At 41.4% G+C, this 26,544-nt stretch overlaps 1 protein-coding gene across 2 annotated transcripts in view; it reads left to right on the top strand.

Annotated features, from left to right (window-relative positions):
• ABCD2 (ATP binding cassette subfamily D member 2) overlaps positions 1 to 26,544 on the top strand; it is a 43,097-nt gene that overhangs the window by 9,350 nt on the left and 7,203 nt on the right. For both annotated transcript variants that reach the window (XM_058022622.1, XM_058022621.1), the window contains exons 4-7: positions 643 to 811; positions 3,885 to 3,979; positions 5,361 to 5,506; positions 19,708 to 19,853. In XM_058022622.1, coding sequence (XP_057878605.1) covers positions 643 to 811; positions 3,885 to 3,979; positions 5,361 to 5,506; positions 19,708 to 19,853 — 556 coding nt within the window. The remainder of the gene's footprint in view (positions 1 to 642; positions 812 to 3,884; positions 3,980 to 5,360; positions 5,507 to 19,707; positions 19,854 to 26,544) is intronic.

Below are 26,544 nucleotides of genomic sequence, written 5' to 3'. Positions count from 1 at the left end.
TTTCTGTCTTCACCAGGTGAAAGTTGTGACAAAGGACCAAAAAAAACAAAAGAAGAAAAAAAGCCCTTTTATGGGATGTCACCTTCTTAAAAATGCCCAGTTCTGTTCTAAGGTGTCAGATTTAGCCTGCAGTTGACAGAAGACTCATTTCTGGTTTCTACTGTATTTTAGGTTAGGTTGCCCTGATGCTGTCTCTTTTGCACAGAAAAGCACACTTCTCCCACAGGAGATTTCAGGAATACAAGCAAGTAAACATTAGCAATCACAGATGCCATTTTTTTCCCACTTCTGTGGACTTATATTTTTTCTGGAAAATGCAGAAATTTTGTTTTTTTCTTGTGTACCATCCTCTTTGTTTTCAGATATGTTAGTAGCTGTTCCCTGTTCATTGTAGACCACAGAGATGAGCAGTCTCTACAGCCTCTTCATTTATTGGAGTTATCATGGCTTACATGGCTTAGCTCAGCTGTCCTGTCTGCTGATGGGTAGGAGCTACAGGTGGCATATGAGTTAGCACAGCATTTCAGGGAATGGAAATCAATGGGTGATGATCAGCATTGTTGTTCATGCTGATCTTTGGCCAAACATTTCATTTGTAGAATTTGTGAAGCAAACTGAAACGAGGTGTTTGTTGTTTCTCAGGTCACTGAGCTCGCAGGCTACACCGCCCGTGTCTACAACATGTTTGCAGTCTTTGACGAGGTGAGGAGAGGCATCTACAAAAGAACTGCTGTTATTCAAGGGTCTGTAAACAACAGCAGGAGTGAAGATAAGGCAGAGTTACACATTGATGGGCCCTTAGAAATCAAAGGTAATTAATTCATATTTGTATGAATTTCCCAGGGGTGGTGGGGGAGGCATGGCGCAGTGGGACAGGAGGTGAACAGAGGTTTTTTTCTGTAGCTAATCAGCCTCTCAGCCTTAATGCCCCAGAGATCATGTTGCTTTTCATTTTAACCCCCTGCTTCCTTATAACTCCGTCCTTATGGTGTGCTTTTCTAATACACAAAATGGCTCAAATGTTTTCTGTAAAAACTTTCAATGAAAAGGCATTTCAGCTATACTATTATATGTGATGGTGATGGTAGTATTCTTACACTGACAGTGCCTGTTTTCCTCAGACCATTCATTTTTTTCCAGGAAGCTGAGACTAACATTTTCATTTTCAGCCATCACATTATTTTGTGTGAAGTAGGAGGAGAAAAGACAGATTGGTTCTGTATTTTTTCCCAAAAATACTATGTTTTCCATGATTAAAGATCAGCCTGTGCTCATTTTTTCATAATTTAGTGGGAATCTTCAACTGCAAATGATAACTTTACCCTTCTCCTCACCTCCCAAATGATCTGATTATATATACTTTCTCCCTCCTGACCCCATCCTCTGTCTTCTGGTGCCACTGTCTTTCTGTCTCCACACTCCTTGGGGCATTTTCTGTGTACATCCATTCCTTATTGTGCCACCTCTCTCTGCCTCTCGCGTCCAGCTTCTCTCTGAGGTACTCAAAGGCAGCTTTTGCAATGGGTTGTTCCTCATTTTCCCAACATAGCATTTCTGCTACTGCCCTCTGTGGTGTTGGAAAGCCTTGTTCTCTTCCTTTAGCTTTTCAAAAGTTAAGCCTCAGTAGAGTTATAGGCCCCAAAGGGCTCTTTGTGAAATAACTTCTTGCAGCGATTTCAACAGTGCTGCCCTTCAGCTCATATTTCTCAAAGGTCCTCTGACAAGGTTCATTATAACCAAGTGTGATGCAGCATGGTGGATAGGTATGGAAATAGCTGATGTCTTAATCTTATAGATCTTGGTAGTGCTTGGCTGATGTTTAAATGAATCACATTTTATAACTGTTGCATGTTGTCATGTACATGAGAAAAGATTTGTAGTTCCTGGAGCAATGAAGTAATCTGGGGTCTCTTTTAGATAACTGTGTTTAAAACCAAAACCAAATACAGGTGAGATATGCAAGTGTGCTCTTCATGTTCCCTTTAGGTCTGCTATGTCTAAACCCACTCCTCTTTTCTCTGCAACCTTTTCCCAAGATTTCATTCCCCTACAGTCACTTTTCATCCAGTCTGAATTCCTCCTAAGCCATGGTGACAAGCCTTTGCTCTTGTGTAGTTGTAGCTCTCAGAGGCAGCTAGCCAAGGCCAAGCATTGTGCACAAGGATTTAAGAAGAATTTCGTCCAGATGAATCTAGGCCACAGGCTCCACATTTTTTATGACAAGTGCTATTGTAATACTGGTTTTCCTCCTTTCTTTTGGTTGCAATGTTTCAGAAATCCCTGAAGAGTGGATTGTGTGTGGATAAAAGTGCACGTGCTCACATGCCTGTGTGTGCCTGCATTGTTAGAGGAGAAAAATCTTAATATTCTGCTTCCCCAATGGCTCTTTCAGCACATAATACTTAGTGCCTTTTCAATCATCCAGTATAAGTCTTTGTAACTAAGCAGTGTCTGTTTTGTGCCTTGCATTTACTGTTGCCAGTAAGTGTGAAAATATGAAAATAATGATAATATTTTACAGATAATAATATTGCCTTATAGCGTATTTAATAATTCAGAATTTTAAAAATTAAACAGAACTTTGTATATCTTGTACAAATACTGTCAAATTGTGTTTCTGATTGCACATAAATATATTTTAAAAGCATGTTAAAGTTACAATCAAATGCTGTGAAATTAGGATTAGGAAGTAAGAATTAAGTTTACTTAATTCTTACTAGCTGACTATATTTTATCATAGATTTATTTTAATTACAGTGTCTCCACTGTATCAAAGTAATTTCTTTTTACAGAAGAAACACTTTTTTCCCCATATACTCTCATGCTGTTGTAACTAAAATACTTTTATGAAAAAAAGAGCACTTGGACTAAAATATGGCATAAAAATTTCTGCCCAGGTTATGGTTTGGTAAAGTTGAAATAAATTGAAGAAAGAGCCTCTAAAGGAAGAACGTAAGAATAAACTTAAGTGAAGAAAATGCTATCAGAGCCTTCTATAATTAACTAACTAACTTGGTCTTTGTTGCATTTTTCTTTATTCAGATTAGTTTATGTTACAAATAAACAGCTTTCTAATACAACAAGAAATGTCTTTCCTTTGCATCTTGTCTATTAAGGTAATTGCTAATATTTTTCTAGGAATCCGGCTGTTTGGGTTCTGTTGGTAAGACCATTAACAGCTGTCTGAGAAGTTAGTTTCATTCTTTTACTCTTTCCAGGGCAGTTAATATCAAAGTCCTTGTATTACAGAGTATCCAAATGTCCAGTAGAGATGGTATGTTTAGTTTGCCAGAAATCCAAATGCCAAGTGTGTCTACCTGACTGAAATGTTTTATGAGTTTCTGCAAATACTTACAAGTGTCTGTGGCATCAAAAAGAGATGGAAACAAGCCATTAAATGTTTTCTCCTTTGCTCTTGTTGCTGGAGGAGACTGAAAGGTGCTCCAACTTTCAGAGCTGGTAGTGATTCCTAATTAAATCCTCAAAGAAGGTTAACTGGTTTGCCTGTGGCTAAGGCTGTCCTTGAACTTTTTTACTGCTTGATATTAAACAGCTGTTTAAAGCAGAATACAGAAAATACAAGTAGAATTTGAATGAACACTTCTTTATAGTGCATCATATATTTATGATGCCTAATGTGCATTGTGTTTAGGATCAAATTTGGGTTTCATTGCACATTCTTGGCTGCTGTTGACAGTGTCTTTTGGACTAGCTAAGATTTATTGTCCAGATTTTCCAATAGGGGAACCTGGAGCACATAAAAGAGCTGTCTCAAACACCAATCCTTGCTTGAAAATATACTCAGTTGTGCACAGAGGCTGTCACAAGTGATTGCTTAATGGAGGGTTTCACAAACTCTAATTTTTGGGTTTTTTTCTTCCTAGGGAAAGTAATTGATGTTGATCAAGGAATTATTTGTGAAAATGTTCCTATAATTACTCCGAATGGCGATGTGGTGGTTTCCAGACTAAACTTCAAAGTAAGATGATATGCAAGAATCTTCTGATTGTTGCCATCACATTAACATAAACAGCACAGAATTCATATACCTTATGTTAAGTACTTGGAGAAGCATATGGATAAAAGGGGAAGTCCAGAAAGGTAGGCATAGTAGCTCAATGGAGGCAGACATGCGGAGTTTTTCCTGCTCAGAGAAAGAACAGGGAGGATTTCTGTTGCTGTTGCCAGGTGAAAAACTGACCTGAGATTTTTCAAAGGTGTATATGAGAGTATGCATCCACCTTTAGTTAAATTCAGTCAAATTGGGGTGCTTTCCTCACAAAGGCTCCTTTAAAAGTCTGAGGCCACAGCAACAGTGAAAAAATGAAACCTGTAGTTTTTCCTGATCACCACAAAGAGCAGTACTGACTAATAGCTGACAGCATAGTTCATTCCCCAGTCCAGTTGGGAAGCATTTATTCAGCAGAAACTTGTATTGCTTTTAAAAACCTGTTCCAGACACCTCTTGGTACCTGCTCACAATTTTAATGAGTGACCTTTACAGAATGTATCCTGATCTGATGTTCCAGTGCAGATGCTGTTCTTTTTAAAAAGAGTTGAAGTTATCAGAAATAAATTTAACAATTCCAGCACATCTTTTGATTTAGCTAAAGCAGGATTTTCCTTTTCCTCTGAATTAGAAACTAGGAGGAAATGGTCCTAGCTATGGCAAAACTTGCAACAATTTCAGTGTAGGAATTTCAGAATTGTAAAATTACAACCTTATTCGTCTCAAGAGACAGAAAGAAAGAAAATACAGAAGTCAGTATATTTCTGTAAAACACAGATAATTACATTGTAATTATGCACAAAGATGCACTCATATACTCAGGGTAATAGTCAAATGAGTAAAAAATATCACTTGTCATCATAGCCAAGTTAACAGAGACACTTAAGTGGGAAATGGCAATGTGAAATAAATTTTCCAAATCACTTGACTGACCTCCTATACCTACAATTAATATCACAGATAGGCACAATACTGTTTGAAACACTGTTAACACCTTTGGACCCAATCTGCATTAGAACAATTGATTCTGACTGTGATGTGTTGATGCTGTAATGTAATCATATCACATATAACATTACATGTGTATAATAATATGATATATTATTATAAATATTACTACCATATACTACTGTAAACATTAATTTATAGAGAGATATAAAAGAGATTATTTTCATTATCTTAACCCACATACTTTATCTAATGCTACTGCTTCCAGAATACATGCAGCTAATCAATGAAATTGGTTGATAATTTTATATAAAGGCTTATGTAACCCCTCTTAGGGGTCTTGGAATCTCTTGTGCTGCATACACTGTGTAGTAATATCTTTGCATTTTCATCCCCTTTGCAGGTCGAGGAGGGGATGAATCTTTTAATCACTGGACCCAATGGCTGTGGAAAGAGTTCTCTCTTCAGAATTTTAAGTGGTTTGTGGCCTGTGTATGAAGGAGTTCTCTACAAGCCCCCTCCACAACACATGTTTTATATACCACAAAGGTATGTGTCTTGCTGAAGGTGGTGCCTCTTGCCTAGTTACATGAATTTTGACCCTTCTTCTCATATTTCTAATCTGTCATGTGTACATCCAGGTTAAAAGGTGGTAAGCAGAACCTCAGGTGTGTGAAGTGTGTTTATAAGAGATCTTTTCTCATTGGTGATGCAGCATCATTAGTCATTGGAAAGGGCTCACATACACTTGTGTTGGATCCTGTGTTCCTCAAATGGCTGAAGTCCTGGATAATTGGGATTGTGGGAACAGACTGGAGTCTGAAAGAAATTTGAAATAGACCTAGTGTATCTCAAATCTGATTTCTTTTAAAACCAAGGATCAAAACAAGTGAGAGTGGTTTGATTCTTAAGTGTCAAAGTAACCAAAACTTAACTTTGACACTGCAAGACCACAGTCGAATCCAGCAGTAACTGCAGGTTGCCTTTTTAATAATATGTGCTCATTTCACTAATGGAAGCTTGGCTTTGTTGTCCTTTCTTTGTACCCTGACATGCTGTTGGACTCTCAGTATATACTCTTATGCAATTGGTTCTAGAATATCTCCTTAGAGACCTCTAACTATGTTGTTTTGCAAAAGCAAAGTCAAACACTGAATCTTTACTTCCTGTAGTTCATTTCTTCCCATGGGCAAAAGAACTATTTGTGATAACAATTTGTAGCCTTGTTTGAAAAGTACAAGATATTAAGATGAATGGAATATACTGAACTAATCAGTAGATTTTCCTTGCTGCAGGTGAAGCTAGCAAAGACCACTGCTCTATGATTTTTTTCAAATATCTGTATAATTTATTGCTAGGCATTGTCATTTTTCTGATTCACTCAAGACTTTTATTCAGGAGTTTGGAGCAAAATACTTTATTAAATGTTTTTCAAAACATTATTTCAGAGCACCCATTGTGCAGAACATTCTTAAGACTGGTTTACTCAGTATAAAAGCTAATCTGAGTTTTTTTCTTGAAGAAAATGTTGAGTTTCAGCCACTTCCTTCCTCTGCATGATCCCAGCCCCTATTCAGATCAACGTCTGTGGCTGGCTTGCTTACAGCCCTTTACTTACATTCCCTTTATCCTGTGAAAGCAAACAGACTCCTCTTGCATTCAGGCAAATTTGCCAAGGTGCTGGTTGAGGGGATTGCATCACATCTGCTGGGATTTCATTCCATAAATGTGGTTCTTTGTTAGCTGTTTCCCCTAACTTTGCAGTGCTGGAAGAGTGTCCGGCAGATGTCTTCTATGAAACATTTCAAAAAGTTTTAATCAGAATTCCCCCAATGTCTTTGCAGCCCTCTGTGACCAGAGCTGTAGGACTGGGGATGTGCAGTGTAGGGATTGGCATATGCAGTCCATCCCAGTAGGATCTGCAACAGGAATGATTCCCTTGCAGCACCCAAGGGACGCTGCCTTAGCTCAGCCCTGTGGCTCTCTGTGAGCTCTGTGCTTCCCTTCCCCAGGGACAGACAGTGTCTGGGTAAATGGGCCAACAAGGAGTGACAGAGAGAGCTCTTCTGCAAAAGTGCTGCACCTTGACTGTGGCTGAGGATTCTGGAGTGTACTCTGGAGTACATTCAGCTGTGTCAGAGTGTGTTTTGTACAGTCAGAAGCGTGGCCTGTCACTCATAAGTGTCTTTGGACAGGGACTGAGACTGAATCTTGTAGGGATTTCTGGGTGAATGTGGCTGAAGGGGTTGATAAAGGACAGCAGTTTGCTTGGCTGTCCTTGAGGATCTCAAATTGGTTTTTTGCCCAGTGTATTGTTCTTTGGGCATACAGTCGTCAATGAATTCTTATTATCTGAGATAGTAAGAATTTCTTAAATTGAAGTTTGTACTTTTCAGGACAAGATTGCACGGATCTGCTGGAGTTTTAGGGCTTTTGTGTGCTTTGCCTTACATGGTCCAGGCTTTTCTCTTTTTTTTTGCCCTAATCTACCTGTGAGTGTTTTAATAGTTCTTTTATTTGTGGCCTAAATACATCGCACATTCACTTGGGGTTTTTTGTCTGTCCCTGGCTCTAGTATACATTTAAAATTTGTGTACTGGTTTGTAAACTGTCACCAAATTAAAGAGGTTTGTTTTGTAAGGTCCTGCTGGTGCAACCATTTTACTTATTAATCATGTGCAAATTGCTGCTTTATCAGGATTACCTTCTGTTTATCTTTGTTAGGCACAATTCTGTGGATTCTAGACTGAAGAACAGAGTGCCCTGCCTACATTTCATCATGTTTGTATTTCATCATAACCTTAGGGAAAATTGTTCCTGTCAGTCTGGAAAGTGTTCTGGAAAACATTTCTGGGAGGTGGCAGGATAGCATCAGCCTGGCATCAGCCTACCTCACTGTTGTGTTTGCTGGGTAGCTGAAACTGGGGTGCAGCAGAAAGCTCTTGAATGGGTGGATGTCCATCAGAGCAGCAAGTTAGGATGACATCCCTGTGTTTGTGTGTATACATTACCTCTCTGGTCTAAGAGCTTTCCATTAGTGGACACCATTGAAGCATTGGCATTCCTGTGGCTGAGTTTAATTCTGCATCAGCCAGTTCTGATTCAAGTGTGTGAAACCTCATCTGCACATATGAATGGTGGAGGATACAGTGACTGCTGAGTAACAAATACTCCTCAGTAAATAGTAGCTCACTGAAAAGATTATTTTTTCATTTCTGTTTTTTAATGTTCCAGCATAGTATTCCAGAAATGTGTGGGAAATCATGTGTCTTTTCCAAGTACAAAAGCTAGATATAAAGCTATGATTTATTAAAATATGACCTAGCTCATTGTGTACTCCAAATTTCATCCACACTGCAGACACTTTGTAGTTAGCATTACTTAGTGGTTTGTAAGCTTTAAAACAGAGCCTTAAGAATTCCTGTCTTTTTGAGTTTTTAGATTACTTAGCATAATTATACTGCTGTTTTATCTTTTGCTGTGAATCATTGTGAGGGTTTTTTTCCTCCCCTTATGTAGGACTAGGCCTTGCAGAATTTATCTATAATCAGTCACAGTTCTGGTGGATGCTGATGGGACAAATGGGGGGCAGGGTGAAAAAAGCCCAGGAATTTCAGGCTCTGCCACCATCCCTGACAGGTCTGTCCAAGGGGAGAGTGGGCAGAAGGGAAGGCAGGCAGAAGAGATGGAGGCTTGAAGAGCCTTCAAGCATCATTTGGTGCCTGAAGCAGCTTGTTGTTTCAGGAACTGGTCACACTTCAACAAGTTGTCAGATCTCATAGGAGACTCAGGAACTGGCAGAGTGGGTGTTCTCACCCCTTCTTCTACTTCTCTCTGTGCCTTTTTTGCAAAGTAAAACTCATTTCTGTTAACCACCTCTTTGCATTCTTCTTTGAATCCTGGCCAAGAATGTAGCATGAATGAAAAAATAAGCACGTGTCACTCTAGCTGGTAAGGAACCATGGTTCAAATCAGAATTCAGAAACATCATTTTAAATAATAAATAATTAACAAAAGTATGTAATGGGTCATATGAGTAATGATGCTGAAGAATCACTAGGCTGGAAGAGACCTTTAAGGCTGAGTCCAACCCATGCCATAACCTCAACTAAACCATGGCACTGAGTGCCACATTCAGTCTTTTTTTAAACACATCCAGGGATGGTGGCTCCACCACCTCCCCAGGCAGTCAATTCCAGTACTTTATCACTCTTTCAATAAAAAACCTTTTCCTAATATCCAGCCTATATTTATTTCCCTTGGAGCATCTCAAGACTGTGTCATCTTGTTCTCTCAATTGCTGCCTGGAGAGTCCCCACCTGACTGCAGCCACCTTTCAGGAAGTTGTAGAGAGTGACACAAGATGTACCTGAAGCACTTTGGGAATTGGCCTTTCACAACCTATCTGAAAGTAGCCTAATTCTCCAGACTGTGCCCTACTTCTACTCTGTTGGTCTTATACTTGGGAAGAGACTCTTCACTCCATCTTCATGGAATTAGAGAACTCTAGCATGCAATTCCTCCTAGCATTTACTACAGCCTTTCTTGCTCTCCAACTAAGTCTCAGCTTTTTCAGTTGTAAGGAAACAGATTCTACATATGGTGGCTCTCATTTCCTTAGTTTGATTTAAATGCCAGCAGAATTGCACAGCTAGATACTTGCAGTTTACATTGACAACAGCACAGGAATATTCCTCAATATCTCTGCACCATAAGTTGCAGTAAAGTTCTAATCACCACTGAGTTATTGATAGAAATTGTTAATAATTTTCTGCCTACTCTGTCATATTGTCTTATTTGCATGGAGGAATGTCTCATGCAGTCCCTGTTAGTTCCATAACCTTTGATCATGACTCTCGAGTCTTCCTAGCACAGTATATATCTAAAATGTCCATCAGCATTTTCTCTTTCTTGAGGACTGACTCCCATAGAGCCTGGAGTAATACATTGTACTTCTTTCTCCTCATGCATTGTCACTGTTCTTTCTCTCCAGCTTGCTTTTACTATAATTTGGTTATTTTTGTGATAAGTGTGTTTCTCCAGTAGCATGCATGGTTTCTTTGTTATTCTGTGTGCCATTCTAGTAGAAGACCTACCCACTTTCTCAGCAGTCACAGCAATGGTCCAGTTCTGCATTCTCTCTCTCTTGCTGTTGCTCATTCAAGTAGATCTCTAACATTGCTTTCTTTCAACACCAGGGTTATCAAATGCTAAAAGGGTGGCAACAGAAGATAAACTAGTGTCAAATGTTGTTTGTTCTTTGTCATTTAAAATTTATATACCTATATCTTGCTGCATTCTTAACAATGCTAGGACGGTCTGAAATAGAACAGTTTAAAGGTTTATCTGGCCCTCCTAAGCTGTTTGGTTTTACATACATTGGCTCTATTTCTGGTATTTTATTTGGGGTTTGTATACAAGTCTTTTCCTGTCTGGCATTTTTCCTTCTGTATTCTAAAAATATCTTTGGATACAAAACAAAATTACATCAGCCACAGAGATATATTTTTCCTCTCCTTACCTCTATTAAGTAATCCAAATGTCTAATGTGATTTGCCTCAGGTAGTCCAGGGATATTTATCATGTGGATGAATGAAGCAAGAATGTTTCAGTTCTAAGTGATGTAAATAATAAAGTGATAAAATAAATTTTACATTATAAACACGTGAAAATTCAAAGATTATAGTGCAAGTCAAATATTGTTTTAAGCACAAAGTAGTTGGTAGTGGCCACTCATCCTGAAACAATTCTTTATTATCTAAACAATTTAATCTTGCAAAATTGTTGTTTCTCACTTTCAGATACCCTATATGACATACAGCAATTTGTGCAAATGGAGGATGTATCTATATGGTTCTTCTGTATCAGACTACTTTCTTGTTAGTGTGTGGTCTGCTGGAGAAGCAGCCTGAATGAAGTGCTGTGCAAATCCACCTCTGCGAGTTCTGGGGCCTCATCTGGTTTAGATGGGCTCAGATGTCTCTGTCCTGTGTTGTATTCTGCACATCCTAATTTGTTTTCAGCTGATACTGCTCTGCCTTTAACTGTGATGTTTTTAGTTGAGTCAGGTGGAGTTAGGCTGTACTCTGCACATGCCAACACTGCACCAGTGATTGTCATTGCCCTTCAGCATTTTGCTGATAGTGCATCACCACATTGACTTGTTCCTTTGGTCCTTTGCCATCAGTTCATGGCATGCTGTACAGATACTTGCTCCCTGGCACACTGGATCTATCTGTCTGTGGACTTGCTGTTATCAGGTTCATGATGGTCCTTTTCAATGTGTCTATTTCCAAAGTTCACCACTTATCTGGCAGAGGAGAAAAAGGTCTTTGATAGATAAGCATTAACAAAAAACATAACACACTTCATACTATGTGCAATAGTTTGCATATTATATTGATATAGATATGGTTTAAAGATTGCCTGCTACTTTTTCTCTTACTTTTCCTCTATTGAGATTAAACAGTTCTGCTGTTTGTTAGAAACTGTTGGCTGGCATCTGAGAGGGCTGTCAGGCTCTCTCCTTGGCCAGAGCACAGCTTCTTCTGTTTCACCTTTTTGTCATTCCTATAGAAATGATTGTACTTATTCTTCCTGGTTAATGAAAGTTCCATCTTGCCTCATCTAGAAAAGTTAAGTTCTTGCCTTGCTGCCCTGTAGGTTGGTGGAAGCTTTGCCTGCCAGGATCTCTGTGAAACCTCTCCATTTCCAATGAAGACTCACTCAGAGCTGCAAAGTTTGAATGTTTATTATTAGGTCTATCTGCTGACTGCTCACAAGTAATGGCAGCACCTCTTGGTAGGACACTGTACAAAATTCACCAACACTGATAGGCAGAGGTGGGAAATGGTTTTGTGGTTTAGCTGCTGCTCCCCCTCAGGCCATGCCAGGTGTCTTCCCTACTGCTCAGACACAAGACTCAGCTGATTAAAGCACAGTTTTCAGGTATTTTCTGTTATTTAGGAAAGTGTTGCATAAATTCCAGACTGAAGTATATAGTCAGCTTGCTGCTTTGGGGCTTACCTTAGGTTTAAAATATATTTACATAAATCCAACATTTAAGGGCTACTGCTAAACTGATCTTTGTGAAGGAGTTCAGCATTCTCCAGAGTTTTGGTCCCTCAGTGCCTTCAGACTGGGGCATATCTGGAGCAAGGTGTGGCTATGGGGAGGTCCAAGAGGACCAAATGTAGGTGAGGAATTGAGATGTATTGATACATACTCAACTTCTACTCCAGTCATCTGTCCATGTGCCAGACTGTTTATGAAACTTCATTTAAAAGCTAGGAACAATAAGCTTTGAACTTTTAAAAAGTACATAGTCAAGTTAAGCTTGACAAACATTTTATAATTACAAAACCATTAACAGATTGTAAGAACTGAATACATGGCTGGTTTTTATAGGATCTATCCTGCAAAACAATGACAGTCTGTTTAATCTGTGTTAGTTTCATTTTGCTGATACGAGCAGCTCACAGAATCATAGCATACCTTGGGTTAAAAGGGGCCTTGAAGACCATCCAGTTCCAACCCCCTGCCATGGGCAGGGACATCTCCCACTAGACTAGGTTGTGCAAAGGCCTGTCCAGCCTGGCCTTGAGCATTTAGAGGAATGGGGTATCCACAACTTCTTTTGCCTTCAAAATTCAGTTTTGTTAGCAGTGCCAGGGGAAGAAATTCACCTAGAGGTTAACTGAGAACTCAGTGTAGCTTAGCAGTGGTACAGACAGAGTTGCATGTTAGGGAGTAATATGGTGGTTGCATTTACATGACCTAGTTTCTGCACTAAGCTCCCATTACTCTGTCCAGCTTGAGCAGTTACCTCCAGCTTAATGCACCTGCCCTGAAACTGTGCAACCAAGGATCTGTGACAGATGAACAGAATGGCAACTGTTTACTGTTTCAATAATATTTTACCTAGGAGCATCATAAAGCACGCTTCAGATACCTTATACATATCAAGTAATGAGAATCAATTTGGTTACATAAAAATGGGAAGCACTGGGAAACATAAACTATGAAATCTGCCTGACATAAAAAGCTGGATATAAAAAGACTAAAAGGATGCTGGCTCTTTGTAAGGGAAGGACAGCTGAGAGCTCTAATAACAACTGATATCGACTTCCCTGGGAGTAAGTCCTTTCTTCTCCTTCCTACTATTGTTTTCAATCAGAAACTCCATTACAGTGCTCTATGCTTTTAAAAATCCAGGCAGTAGACATAGCCAACACCTCCTTCTTGAAATTCTTTCCATGCCCCTTAGGCTTTGCCATTTGCCTGCCCCTGTGTCTTGGGCTCCAAAACTTCAGAACTGCAACCCAGCTCCAAGGTCATTCAGCCTTCTCCCAGCTTCTCCATGGTCTGCTCACTCTGACACATTTCTTAGGTTCTGGTTCTGTGTTTGACTGTCTGCAGGCTAAACCTGTTTGCCCAAGATCATGTCCAGATGTCTTTTGAATATCTCCAAGGACGGAGACTCCCCAGCCTTTCTGGGAAACTTGCTTCAGTGCTTGATCACCCTCACAGTGAAAAATTGTTTCTAGATGCTCATTTGGCATCTCCTGTTTCAGTTTGTGCCCGTTAGCTCTGATCCTGTCACTTGACACTAGCAAGAAGAGCCCAGCTCTGTCCTCTTTGCACCTTCCCTTCAGGTATTTAAGTTGATAAGATCCCCTTGAGACTTCTCCCAGGTCTCTTTCCTCACAGGAGGGATGCTCCAGTCCCGTCACCAGTTCTGTGGTACTTGAATCCAGTCAGATTTCAGGAGCCCAGCACTGTGCAGCATCAGGCAGGCCTCTGGTCACAGCACAGCATGTGCTACCCTTGGGCCCATCTGTGCTCATGTTCTTTGGCACTATGGTCTTGAGCACTCTGGTAGGATTTTCTTAGGAGTGAACAATGCCATTTGTCATTTCCAAAGGATGTTACCATGAGAACATGCTGCTTCACTTCAAGATAAAGACAAGGACAAGCCAGTGGTGTTATTGCTGGTGCCAGGGGGAGCTGCTGGCAGCTCCTCTGTGAAGATCAGCTGACAAAGTTTATCTGCAGCCAGGAGTGCAGTGCAGCACAGGCCTGAGGGCCAAGCTGTGTGTGCAGCACAACCCTGCACAGTGCAGCAAAGTGTAGCACAGGCCTGTGGCCACTCAGGGCAGCTGTTCCACAGGTCACCAGCTCCACAGTGCACAACAGTGTTCCAGCTGGGCTCACTGCAGCTGCTTGGGCTGTGTCCTAGTACCAGTTCACCAGAGGACACCATTGACTGCAAAGAGGGCCAGGGGTAACTAACTCAGACTTACATCAGTAACTTCTAGGTCAGATGAGTCTTTTCTGCTGACAATGCAGAGTAGTCCTCACAACACCGGGTTTTCACTTCGTTGTTCTTTAGTCATTAATTATGTCATGGTCTCCTGGGATAATGTAGCAGGTGGGATTTTTTTGTTCAGTTCATCATGTATGCACCTACATAGCTTAGCTGGGAGTGTGGCTTTTCCAAGAGGGAAGACTTTTCCAGACTTGGTTATTTGCCTAATATCTTGCATCAATTATACCCTATCAATCTCAGTTTCTGCTTATTACTACAGCTCCCTTGAAGAGTCACGTCACATATCAATAATGCTTATAAAAAGTCTATAATACTGTTCCATGTATCCATATTGATGGTGTATCTCTGTTCTGTCTTGTTCTGTCCTGTGTAAGGCAGTGTTTCACAGCAGATAAGAGAAGGAAGTCAGTGCAGTGTGTGGCTTCTCACTTGTTGGCAGTTGTTTCACTTGTGTATTCATATCACAGTGCATGGAAGAAGTTATGCCATGGGCAACTAAGCACTGTAGAGACCCAGAGCAAAACCAGCCTTTGCTCTAGAGGCTTTGCTGTCTACACTTCCTCTTCCCTATGAAATAATGTCACTTCTCATCTACAAAGCTGTGAATGATTTGGGATCATTCTAGAAGAGGGGAAGTGCCTTGCTCATTGTGTTACGCTGCTGTGGTAAAACTCAGAAACACACTCCTAGGCTGGAGTATGCCTGGTGGGACTGGCAGGCCAGAACCTTGTCCAGAACAGCTCATTGTTCTTCAGTTCATTGATCTTCATGATCATCCATCCAGATAAATCCTTTTATCATCAGTACTGCCAGAGGTAGTTTAAGAAAAAGAGAGTATTTCCTTTTCACTTGATTGATTCCTTGCAGATGGTATAATTATTTCAGAATGCATTAGCTGCTAAAATTTTGTAGAAGTTGTTTATGGTTTAATTTTAATTGTTATGTGTGTTTCTGTGTGTTCTCTGCTTATCACAAGATACAAACAGACTGAACTGAATAATTATGTGAATTGCTCACCTTAAACATTTTTTGCCATCTCTAGTAATATTCTGTCTATGTTCTAGGTAATAGTAAAAAAATCATGAGATTCGATGATACCTGAGCATGAATAGCACTTTGCTCCTAGATTGTTTTCTTGTAGAAATGTACACAGCTTTGTTGCAAAAAAAAAAAAAAAAAAAAAAAAAAAAAAAAAAAAAAAGCCACAGAGTGATTAATGTGATTTTTTTCAGCCTTTGATATCAAATTCTAATTATATGCATTGAGAATTCAGCCTTTCATACTGTGCATTTCATTTCCTGTTATATTCCTTGGCATTATGGTCTTTAGCACTCTGGTAGGGTTTTCCAATAGGTAACTGATCTATCTGAAATATTTAGAGGATGTTTATGGCCAGTTCTGTATGAGGGAAGGGCAAAGTTCAGGGTAGGGTAGTTTAAAGACAGATAAATTATTTATATATTTAGAACAGTTACTGAAACTTTAGCTGGCCCTAAAATTCCGTGAACTAGACACAGTGTGATAAACAAACAGCCTGTTGTGGTTTTTAAATTTTGATAAATATTATTTATTATTTTTTAACTCTTTGATGATAGCACCTTCTGTTCAAGAGCAGTGGATACAACCCTACTTAAAAAGAACTTAATTCATGTTCATCCAAGACCTTTTATTTTCTCAAATTTGTAGTGGTGGTGCCATCTTTTTTTCTATTTATTTTATTGATGTCATTGAAGAGTTAAGAATTCAGTTACTTTAATTAGTGGAGGCTTTTATTTCTTGTTGATCACTCTTGATCAAGATTTGCTGTTGGTGAAAACTGGAATTTTTATTAATAATCTAAACCAGGAGCATTGCAATAACTGGAGTTTTGCTGAAGTGATTCCAGACAAAGTATAGCAGCTTGTAAAATTGTGATCTTAACAAGCAAGGTGATAGAAAATTCAAATATGGGGGGATCCCCTAGATGTTTGAGCTTTTGGAAAGTGGTCCATAATATCTATGTAGAAGGTAAAGGGAGCCACCTAGAGTTAACCTATAGGAATCTCTATGTATAAATGTATGTCTGACCTTCTGCCACTTCCTGCAGCTTAGGTTGCAAACAGAGAGCTAAATGTTAAACCCATGAGTCTCTCCTGAAAGCACCTAAATAAGATTAGAACCTCCTTTAAATGTTTTTACAGTGCTACTGAAGGGTTAAGATTGTTACTGGATTTTATCTTAGAGAGCATTGGGGGAAAAAAACACTGGTACTAAAGTCTCCCTCCTTCCAGTTGAGGATTCTGACTGCTATAGTATATAATTAGGCTTTTTCCAGTAACTCTCTCTCTGGACACATAATTCCTGCCTCTTAACAGTAGTGTCCTTGTAAGCTATTCTTATTTTCTGCTAGTTTGTAATTGATGGGCTGCAAGCTGGGCTTTTCTATAATTTTTACAAACTAGGTGGAGAGAAGCAGGCTTGGTAGTACTGGTGTGTTTAGCTGTGAGGCCAGAAGGAAAAGGAAGGCCAGGAAGCAGTGCTGGTGACCCAGTGAACAGCATGGCACCCAGGGCCCTGTCACAGTGCATGGCACCCAGGGTCCTGCTCAGGGCATGGCACCCAGGGTCCTGGCACAGGGCATGGCACCCACTGTCATGTCACAGTGCATGGCACCCAGGGTCCTGCTCAGGGCATGGCACCCAGGGCCCTGGCTCAGGGCATGGCACCCAGGGTCCTGCTCAGGGCATGGCACCCAGGGTCCTGGCACAGGGCATGGCACCCACTGTCATGTCACAGTGCATGGCACCCAGGACCCTGGCACAGTGCATGGCTTGGCACCCAGGGTCCTGGCACAGGGCATGGCACCCAGGGTCCTGCTCAGGGCATGGCACCCACTGTCCTGTCGCAGTGCATGGCACCCAGGGTCCTGCTCAGGGCATGGCACCCACTGTCCTGTCGCAGTGCATGGCACCCAGGGTCCTGCTCAGGGCATGGCACCCAGGGTCCTGGCACAGGGCATGGCACCCAGGGTCCTGCTCAGGGCATGGCACCCACTGTCCTGTCACAGTGCATGGCACCCAGGGTCCTGGCACAGGGCATGGCACCCAGGGTCCTGCTCAGGGCATGGCACCCAGGGTCCTGGCACAGGGCATGGCACCCAGGGTCCTGGCACAGGGCATGGCACCCAGGGTCCTGGCACAGTGTGTTTGAGCATCGCTTTCCCTGTTTTGCCATAGGTTAAATAAATCTCAGAGCTCCTAGTCATTACAGGATCATACTTCACAGGAATGAGGTATTAAACCCCAGGCAAATTATATGATAGGTTACTCTGTCCTCCTTGCCCTTACCTGCAGCTTCACCTAAATTACACAGCCTTACCTGCTGATTTAAACCTTTCTAAGCCCAGGTGGAGTTGCTTTTCTGTCCCAGAGGTGGCAGCAGTCTGGAGCAAGTGAAGTGATTTCCACACATGCAAGAAGTCAAGCCCTTTGGGATTTTAGATGGAAAGCATTTTGGATATGTAATAGCTCATTACTTCATGAAGTTACTTAATGTTTAGAGTTGAGATTTTGCAATATCACAATTAATGTAAGTGGTTCGCTGCACTTGGTGCTGGTGTTCATGCAGCGGCCCAGAGCAGTGCTATTGCCACAACAAGCTGAGTAGAACAATGAGCAAAGAGGAGCAAGCAGTGCTTGGATTTGACTTGTGGTTCTGGTTTTGCTCCATCTGGGTGCTTGCCACAACACAGAGCTGACCAAATATTTGCAGAGTTCAGATCCCCTGCCCTTCCCATCCTCACCCAGTTGGTGGTGAAAGTAGATTAACCACAGGCGGGTACAGACAGTTCACCCTGATTTTTGCAGCACTAAAACCAATGCAGCTGATGCCAGCTTGCATGTGAATTTTAGTTTATATGGCAGCTTTAGTTCTCTAATCCTTCATTTGTTGCACTGTGAGTTCTTTCACATTACTCTGTAGTGTATTTTAGAGACTCTCAGATTAACAATGGATAGATCCACCCTTCTGCAGACACCTCCAAGGGAAGGGAAGAAATCTGCTGAGGTGTTACACATCTCTGCCAGGCAAAGCCTTTGCATGACTGAGACCTTCCCACCATGCGGGGCCAGAGCTTTTTAGGGAAGAAAACTGACTGCTTTTTAACACACTGTTGGAAGCAGTTCTTGGTGGCAAGAGCAAGCTGCCTGGAAGCCTCCTCATTGCTGGCCCAGTTTTGACTGCTCCTCTCTATCAACATCCCCTGGCACTACAGCTTTAATAAGACTAGTATTGTTTTAGCAGATGAACCCAGAGGGAGTTGTGGAACACTTGCCACAGAAAGCAGGACAGAGTCTGGAGCCTGACTGTTCTTTGGCTCTGACTTACCCTTTCAAACTCAAAATCCCACAGACTGTTCCTGTGGTGTTTCCAGTTTCCAAGAGCTATCAGCAGTGTCTGTGAGACAGGATGAATATTTGTCCTTCACAAGAAATCCTTAGACCAGCAAAGGAAATGGTCAAGTAGATGTGTCTTAGGTTGCCTTTGCTGTCTTAACCTGAATGGTCTGCTGTCTTTTAGAGAGCTGTGAAACTATTCTTTCAGTTTTCTTGTTTTGAGACTAGGAGGATTTTTGGGTCCTGGGCTGTACCAGAGGCTGGCACAGCTCATGACCTTGTGGCAATTGGCCATAGCCATTCCCCAGCCATGGCTGGGAACTCTGGCTTCAAACTGGAGGCAGCTTGTTTGACTAAGACAGATGGTATTACCTGGTCTGGAAATATGGTGATTAAGAAGCTGCTTCACATACAGCACAGCCTTGTACTTGGCGAAGGGAGGCTGGTGCTGGGAGGTTTAAGGTGACCAGCCCCTTCAATGTGTGCTACTTTGCAAGTCAGAGGTGGTACAGTGGCTTCTAGAGCCAGCTAAGTTATGCCCAGTTCAAATTCTGCACTCCAGAATAGTAGAGAAAGAAGGGTTTCAGTGCAGACAATGTTTTCAGTGCTCTCTTGTCTGACTTGTGTGTCTCCTGCTGCACCATGGAAATCTTTACCAGTTTGAGCTACTATGTTTTTGTTACAATTTGATTTTAACATGCGTGTTTAAATCAATTTCTAAATCTCTTAAGTGTACCAAACTCTGAATACAGGATAGTTCTGCTGATTCCAAGTGAAAGCATTCAAAATGGGTTATGAAGTGGATATTTATTCTGCCTAATCTGTCATTGTTTCCATGCTAACACTACCCTTGTTGTTACCATGAAATCAACTGTTATGGAAACAATGCATTGTCCCTAAGGTAAGTTTAGAAAAACGTTCACCCACTGGATAAATCCAGTTTCAGCAACATAGTGTTTAAAGCCTCATACCCTGTTCATAGAAAATCAGCAAGATGTGCTCACCTGAAGCCACCCTCAGATTAGCAGTTTCCCTGTGTCGTTCCTCAGGCCCTACATGTCCATTGGAACACTACGGGATCAAGTCATCTATCCAGACTCGGTGGAAGACATGCATGAGAAAGGCTACCAAGACCAAGATCTGGAGTCAATTCTGCATATGGTTCATCTGTACCACATAGTTCAAAGAGAAGGAGGTAAATGCATATTTTTGTTAAGAACTTGACAAAATCCATTCCTTGCATGTGTGTCTTAGCGTGACTGACCTTTACTAACTGAACTGGCTAAACTGGATTCAGACCTTTGTGGTTGTGGGAACTACACAGACACAGGGTTGTTGTTCCTGATGCTAACAGAGGGAGAAGAGCTGAGTGCTCCTCCCCTCCCCAGTAAATCCATGCTCAAGCTGAAGATCCTCACTGTCTTGTGATGGCCAGTCTTTTCCTGGTATTGTGGGGTCACTTACCTTCCTTGATTTTCATAAAAACTGCCTTAAAACATTGTAATGTCACTGACTACATCAACTTGAAAGCATGTGAATGAGAGAGTCAGGTCTGCTTTCACCTCCCTAGTTTGTGGGGTCAGCAGAACTATGTGCCTTGAAAAGGGGTGTCTGAGACCACCCCACCAGAGTGAGCAAGTTAAAAATAACCAAGCAACCCTGGCTGGCAGTAGAATGTTGCCATCTACTGCTGGCTGTTTGAGTTGCCCTGTGTTCTCAGTGTTGTTTGTTCTCAAAGTTGGGGACAGTGTGTACAGATATACTGGCACTATAAACGTCAAGATGCTAAAGGCTTCTTTTGTGTCTAAGGAACTGGAGCAATTCATGGCTTTTTTTCCCCAAGCACAGCAATAATTTCTATCCTTTTGTTCCTATCAGATACTAATCTTTAATTTCAGTTTCCTCCCCATCATTATGCTTTTAAAGCAGACATAGGACAAAGTTGGTAACATTTAGAGAAAAGAAAAAGGATCTTCAGACCCTTTTAAGGGGGTATGCTGAAAGTACCCTTCCTTTCTCAGCCAGCTGTCAGTGCTGGTTTTGATCAGGTCCTTTGCCTTGTGTGTTCTTGGTGAGTCTCGGGATCATTCTGACAACACGGAGTAGTGCTTCAGCCACTGGGAATCCCAAGACAATGTCTAAGTTCCCATTCCTGGATGGCAGCCTGTTCTGTAAAGAGGCAGAAGCTGTCTTTTTTTTCTAAAGTATGTGTAGATACTTCAGAGTCTTTTCTGCACATTTAAGAGTGGGAAGCAGTAATCATTTACAACAGCAATTGTATACCTAAAGATACTTCTCCATCATGGGTTAGTGCTTCTTTGTTAAGAATGTAATGACTGTTGCAACAGAAAATAAGAATCTGACATTATTCTGATTCATGTTATTATTCAAATCTGATCCTCTAACACAAGAAAAAGTAGGCAGAGCTAAGCTCAGTGACCGGAACAATTGCAGAGAAGGCCTCTTCTTCCTACACTGACGCTATAAGTATTCCTGTTGGTATACCTGAGTCACTTACTTCACTAAATGAGGTGCACAGATTGCAGAAGAACAAGGAGGAATGTTGGAACGGGCAGCTGGAAAAGGAGGAGCAGTTAAATTGTCGGTGGTAAGAAGTCGCTGTGGAGTGTGTGCATTCACTGTGTGCTGGTACTTGTGGTTGGACCGCACAACACGTGACAACACGTGGCAGCCAAAGCCACCCCCCAGCAGTCTGTGAGTGCACATGGCTGTAGTTTCTGACCCTGCAGCTGGAGTGTGTACCTGCTGATGGGGCAGTCACTGTGCCCCATGTCCAAGATGGCTACAGTCACTGAAAGCCCAGGTTTGGATCAGCCTCATGCTGCTTTCCGTGCCAGTGAAAGTATTTATTGCTGACCCTGTTCTTGCTCTTCTGCCCGTCTGACTGCACATGCACAACACACACAATCTATTAACAAGGGCTAGAGGACACTGTTAATGTTCACTGGTGCTGTACTGAAGCTCAGGATAAGGGCACACTGTGCAGAAGTTTGCACAAACAAATGCTGGGGAAAAATGTGTCTTAGGTGCTTTGTGATCTAAAGTGACAGAAGTGGGCAAAGCTGGGAAACCGGGAGAGAGATTAGCACATACCAGGAAGTTTTTAGGACCATAATATACTTACTTGTTCCCTTTTCTTCTTGGGCATTTACAGGAGACAAGTGCCAAGGTAGGAGCAGAGAGGAAATCTGTGACATATGATTTGACACGTTACATGGATTTCATATGCTTAGTTATTTTTTAAAGCTGCCCTGGTCTGGGATAAAGACTTGTGTTCTGGGGTTTCTTGAACCAGCAAGACAGAAATACTCGCTGAAAGTGAGCAGTCAAAAGTTTTTGTTTATACGTAGACTAACATTTTTTAACTCCAATTTTTATTTTATTCTTTTGCTTAAAATCATATTTTTAAGCTAAAAATATTTTTCTTAAAAATGGAACATTTTTCTTTCTGAAATAATGAAAAATCTCATATAAACCTCTGGTGCTTTCACTGATCACAAATGTTGTGTGTGTGTATAATCTGACACGTTTCAGTTTTTTGTTCTGCTCCCCATGGGCAGTTATGAAAATTGTCTTTTTCTAGCATTAAGGTTTGATCCAGTGTCTTGGTTTCAAAAGACAGGTATCTGCTAAGGAAGACAGGAGCCTCCCCTAAAATGGAAACTGTAAACCCCCTTCCTCCAAATTGCTATAAATTTTAAATTAAGGAGCTCTCAGGCAAAAAAATACAGGAGCAGGAATAACAGTTCTTTATTAGGGAAGAAAATAAAAAGATAAAATAATCCATGCAGCAAACCAAAACAACACTGACAGAGTCAGAATAAAACCTGACACCCTGTTGGTCAGGTTGTTGGTAGCAGTCCAATTGGAAATGTGGCTGCAGTCCTGCTGCAGTGTCAGGTGTGGTTCTGTTGGAGCAGGGATCCTGTAGAAAGGGTGGAGTCTTCCTCTGAAGATCCAGTTGAAGAGGCAGCTGCTGTTCCTCTGGGAAATCCAGTGGAGAAGCTGTGCTGGCTTTCCAGAACCTCAAGATTATATCCAGCTAGGAATGCTTGGCTCCTCCCTCTGGGTGGAGCCTCTCACAATGGGATGCTATAGTTCTTATCAGTCATGCAGTGACATTGAATAGCCTGTTATCAGCAGATGTCTCACTGAAGGGAGGATTGGTTGTGACAGAGATAAGGAAAACTGCCATACAAATGGAATACATCTTGCCTTGCAATCTGGGACACCCAGTTAGAAGGAAGTAAAATAAATAGCCCAATTTGGCATTTAGCTTCTGTCTTACCCTCATGAAACATTTTTCAGTTGGCATCAACAGAATACATCAAATCCACCAGAGCAACAATCCCCCTGCCCAACACCACTGTTCTGGGTGCTCCTGAGCCCTAGCCCTCGATGAACCCAGTGCAGTGGCTGTTGGCAGTAGCCCCCTTGCTGCTGGAGGCAGAGCTTCCTTTCCACACTAATGTTTTTCTCACCACCTGGACATTAGACAAATGCTGTTTTATTACGTAGCTTTTTATTATCTGTAAGGTGCCCCCATCAACACCTGTAAAGTCGTTAGCTCTACCAGAGCCATAATTTCATACAAATGGAAGTTGTATTCAGTGTGTGTGGTGAAAAAGCATGTCCAGAAATAGGGGCTAAAAGCATGCAGATATGCAGTACATACACATAAAGTAGTTCCTTGTGGCCTGCTTTGAAAATGTGTGAATATTTACCAAGTGTCAGTGGAGAGGCAGCCCTGGGCTGCTGACAGCCTGTCACACAGAGGAGCCGTGAGGCCGTGAGCTGCGCCGTGCACGCGTGACGGGGCCTGTCCGGCTGGGGCTGATGACATTACTGAGCAAGTTCAACCTGTTTATGGTTTCTCAGCACGCCAGATTATAACTATTCCTCATTATTTTGCACATTTGTCATATCTTTGGGTGTTGTCCAGGGAGCTTTTGTGCTAGGCCGTGTATAAACAGACGGACAAGCTCATTTCCTCTCTCTGAGATTATTTCACGTGATCTCTTTAGCCCTGGAGTTGCTTTTGTTACTGGTACCAGCAGGAACTCTGGAGAGCTCTGCCAGCTTTTCCAGTGGCTCTGGAAATCCAGAGACACAAATCCCTGCAGTGTCCTACTGAGCTGGGGCTCATGGAATCCATGGTCTCTTTGTTCCTTGCTCAGCTATGGGTTGTCCTTGCATATTCATCCTGCACAGCACTGGGCTCTCTTTACAAACACAGTGAAAAACGCTTCCAGCCCAAAAGCTCAGCAGGGGTGGACTCTCTGGCTGTGATCTGCCGTGTTAGCCTTTCTTCTGTCCTTCAGTCCATGTCTGATAAGGTGCTTTGGAATGTAGATCTGAAAAAGGAACTTTTAAGCTTATCTTTTCATGGCAGCTGAATGCTCATTCTTGCATGAAAATGCAAGGATTCACAAGGATGAAGGATGCAGAGAACTGTGGATCCCAGAAGTAACCTGTTTGGGTTTTGCCAAATACAGCTTGCATTTTCCTTCAGAAAATTGAGATAAAGGAATTATAAAAGAAGCCATGCCAGAAAATGAAATGCTGCTATCCTGAGGCTATCACTAGTTTTTGCAGGCAGCTGTATGTATTTCTGCTGCTGTTACTGTGCCCCAGCACATTAAACGTGCTCTTTGTCGTACTGGCTGCAAAAGCATAACCAGAAGGTGGGCTAGGAATTTGGACTCTGAGAGCCAGGATTGTGCTTGCACTTACTGAGAGGTTTGTGCTGCATTCATGGGCGAGCCATTTCATTTCTTCATTTCTGAAGTGGATGTAGTTATGGGTGACCTAAGCCACTGACTTGGCTGTTATTTCCAGAATACTTAAGTACCTTCACTGACCTGTGCCATGTCAGCAGGAAGAAACAGGAGACAAGTAGGTGCACTATTGTTCACAGACAGGGGGGAGTCAGTTTAGCGTGAGTTACAATGCCTAAGTGTTCAGATGAAATTATTTAGACATTAGAAAAGAGTTTTTTAAAGGGATAATATAAAATTGCACACTTCCTTATCTGTTGTTTGAGGCATTCCATGTGGAAAATAGAAGAGTTGAGGGAGGGTGCCAGGCAGGAAGAGACAAGATGCACATGTCGTTCTCAGTTAGCATGTAAGTTGAAGTAACCTCAGAGATGACCATTGTATCCTGGTAAATTAAAAGGTTAAATCTTACACCTTTAGAGTAAATAATAGAATTCTTTTGCTGACAAGAGGATGGTTATTTCTGAGCTTCATTCCCTTTTTTGTCTTTTAATAAGCCTTTATAAACCAGCTGATCAGGAAGAAGCTGTATGAACACAGGCACTGCTCCCCAGGCACATGTGCACCCCCACCCACACCCCAGCTCAGATCCAGGTCCTGAAGCTCATCTGTCTTCTCAGCTTTAAAATAACAGAACATAAGCAGCACCTTGAGTGTTGTCTTTAGAAGCATAGTCGTTTCCATGGCTTTTGTGAAGAACCATTCCCATGCCTTGCCAGAGCCCCTTGCCAAAAGGGAGTGCTCCAGGTGTTTTACAGTGCTTTTTGGAGGCTCAGGTGTTGGTGGAAGAGCACTCCAGCTCTCTGTGAGGTCCCAGCACTGGGACTGCTCAGCAATTACAGCCTGTGTGTATCTGTTCCCTTTACCAGAGTAAATCCAAATGGTGATTCAGTTAATCACAACACAGCTCCATCTTTATTGGAGCCAGCTGATAGAAAGCTCTTTATGTGCTCCTGGGAGGCTACCACTGGCATCCTTTAACAAGAATGGAAGGAAAACAGGGAAAAACTATAGGATCACTAAAGGTGATGTCTTTCTTGCATATGCCTGTTTTTTTAATCTAACTTTATAAATATTTCTTTAAAAATCATTACTTTATAATTTCTAATTTTATGTAGAGCAATGAAATTTAGTCTCTGTCATTATCAATTACTGGTTTTGATCACACAGCTCCCCATCAGATATTTCACTGATGTTTTGTTCAGTCCTGCCAAGCCCTGGTATAGCACCAAGCACAGGCAGAGCAGTACCAAGCCTCCTGCACCTTCACAAGCCCCATTGTCTCATAATTGTTCAGGTATCAGAAATAACACATCCCACCCTCCTTGCTTTATCCTATTTATAGTCTTTTCTGGCAAATATTTTTTTTTTTAAGTTTGGCAGAAAAGGGATTTTTTAAGTGGCAGAAAAGGGATTTTGACTGTGTTATTAACTTTTTAGTTACAGTATTTCTGGGGCTGATCTGAGAAAATGTTCTCTTCCTCTCAGCCCTGCTTCAGCTGCTTGCCTCATGAATCGATGATCTGTTGAGAAAAATGTCTTATCAGATTTTTTTGCTACATCTACACTGTTCTTTTTGAAAACTTATCTATTTTGCTACTCTATCCATCCGGATTGTTTGACCGAAAACTTATTTTCAGTAAGGCAATTTGTTACTTTATTTTTTTCTATAGGAGGAATTAATCATGCCCAAGTACTCACAGAACACTGGTCTGCTGTAAGATTACAGATAAAATATTTCATGCTTGTTGCATGTACCTGAAAGTGATAAAGAAATAAATCATTTAGAGACCATGCAGAATATGAAATAAGGATACCTCATGTTATAGCAGTTGTGGGTTATTTTTAAATACAAGGTACTAGAAAATTTTTGTGGAAGATTCTCCTGCCTGATTGCAGTTTTGCTGCCTGTCTGTGCTCATGGATACATCCCTTTGTCTGCAGTTGTGTTTCTGACAGTTTTCTTTGGCTACAGTAGTGAGTGCAGTCTGACATTGCTCTTTATTTTTTACATTCTATTTCTTTTACTTTGCTTTTAAATTTCCACTCATACCTTTCAAGAAAAAACAGAGAATTGTTCCATGAAAC

This window comes from Melospiza georgiana, chromosome 4, assembly GCF_028018845.1.
Source record: "Melospiza georgiana isolate bMelGeo1 chromosome 4, bMelGeo1.pri, whole genome shotgun sequence".
NCBI lineage: Eukaryota > Metazoa > Chordata > Aves > Passeriformes > Passerellidae > Melospiza > Melospiza georgiana.
The sequence above is the reverse complement of the archived record's forward strand: the minus strand, read 5'-3'. Positions and strand labels throughout refer to the sequence as shown.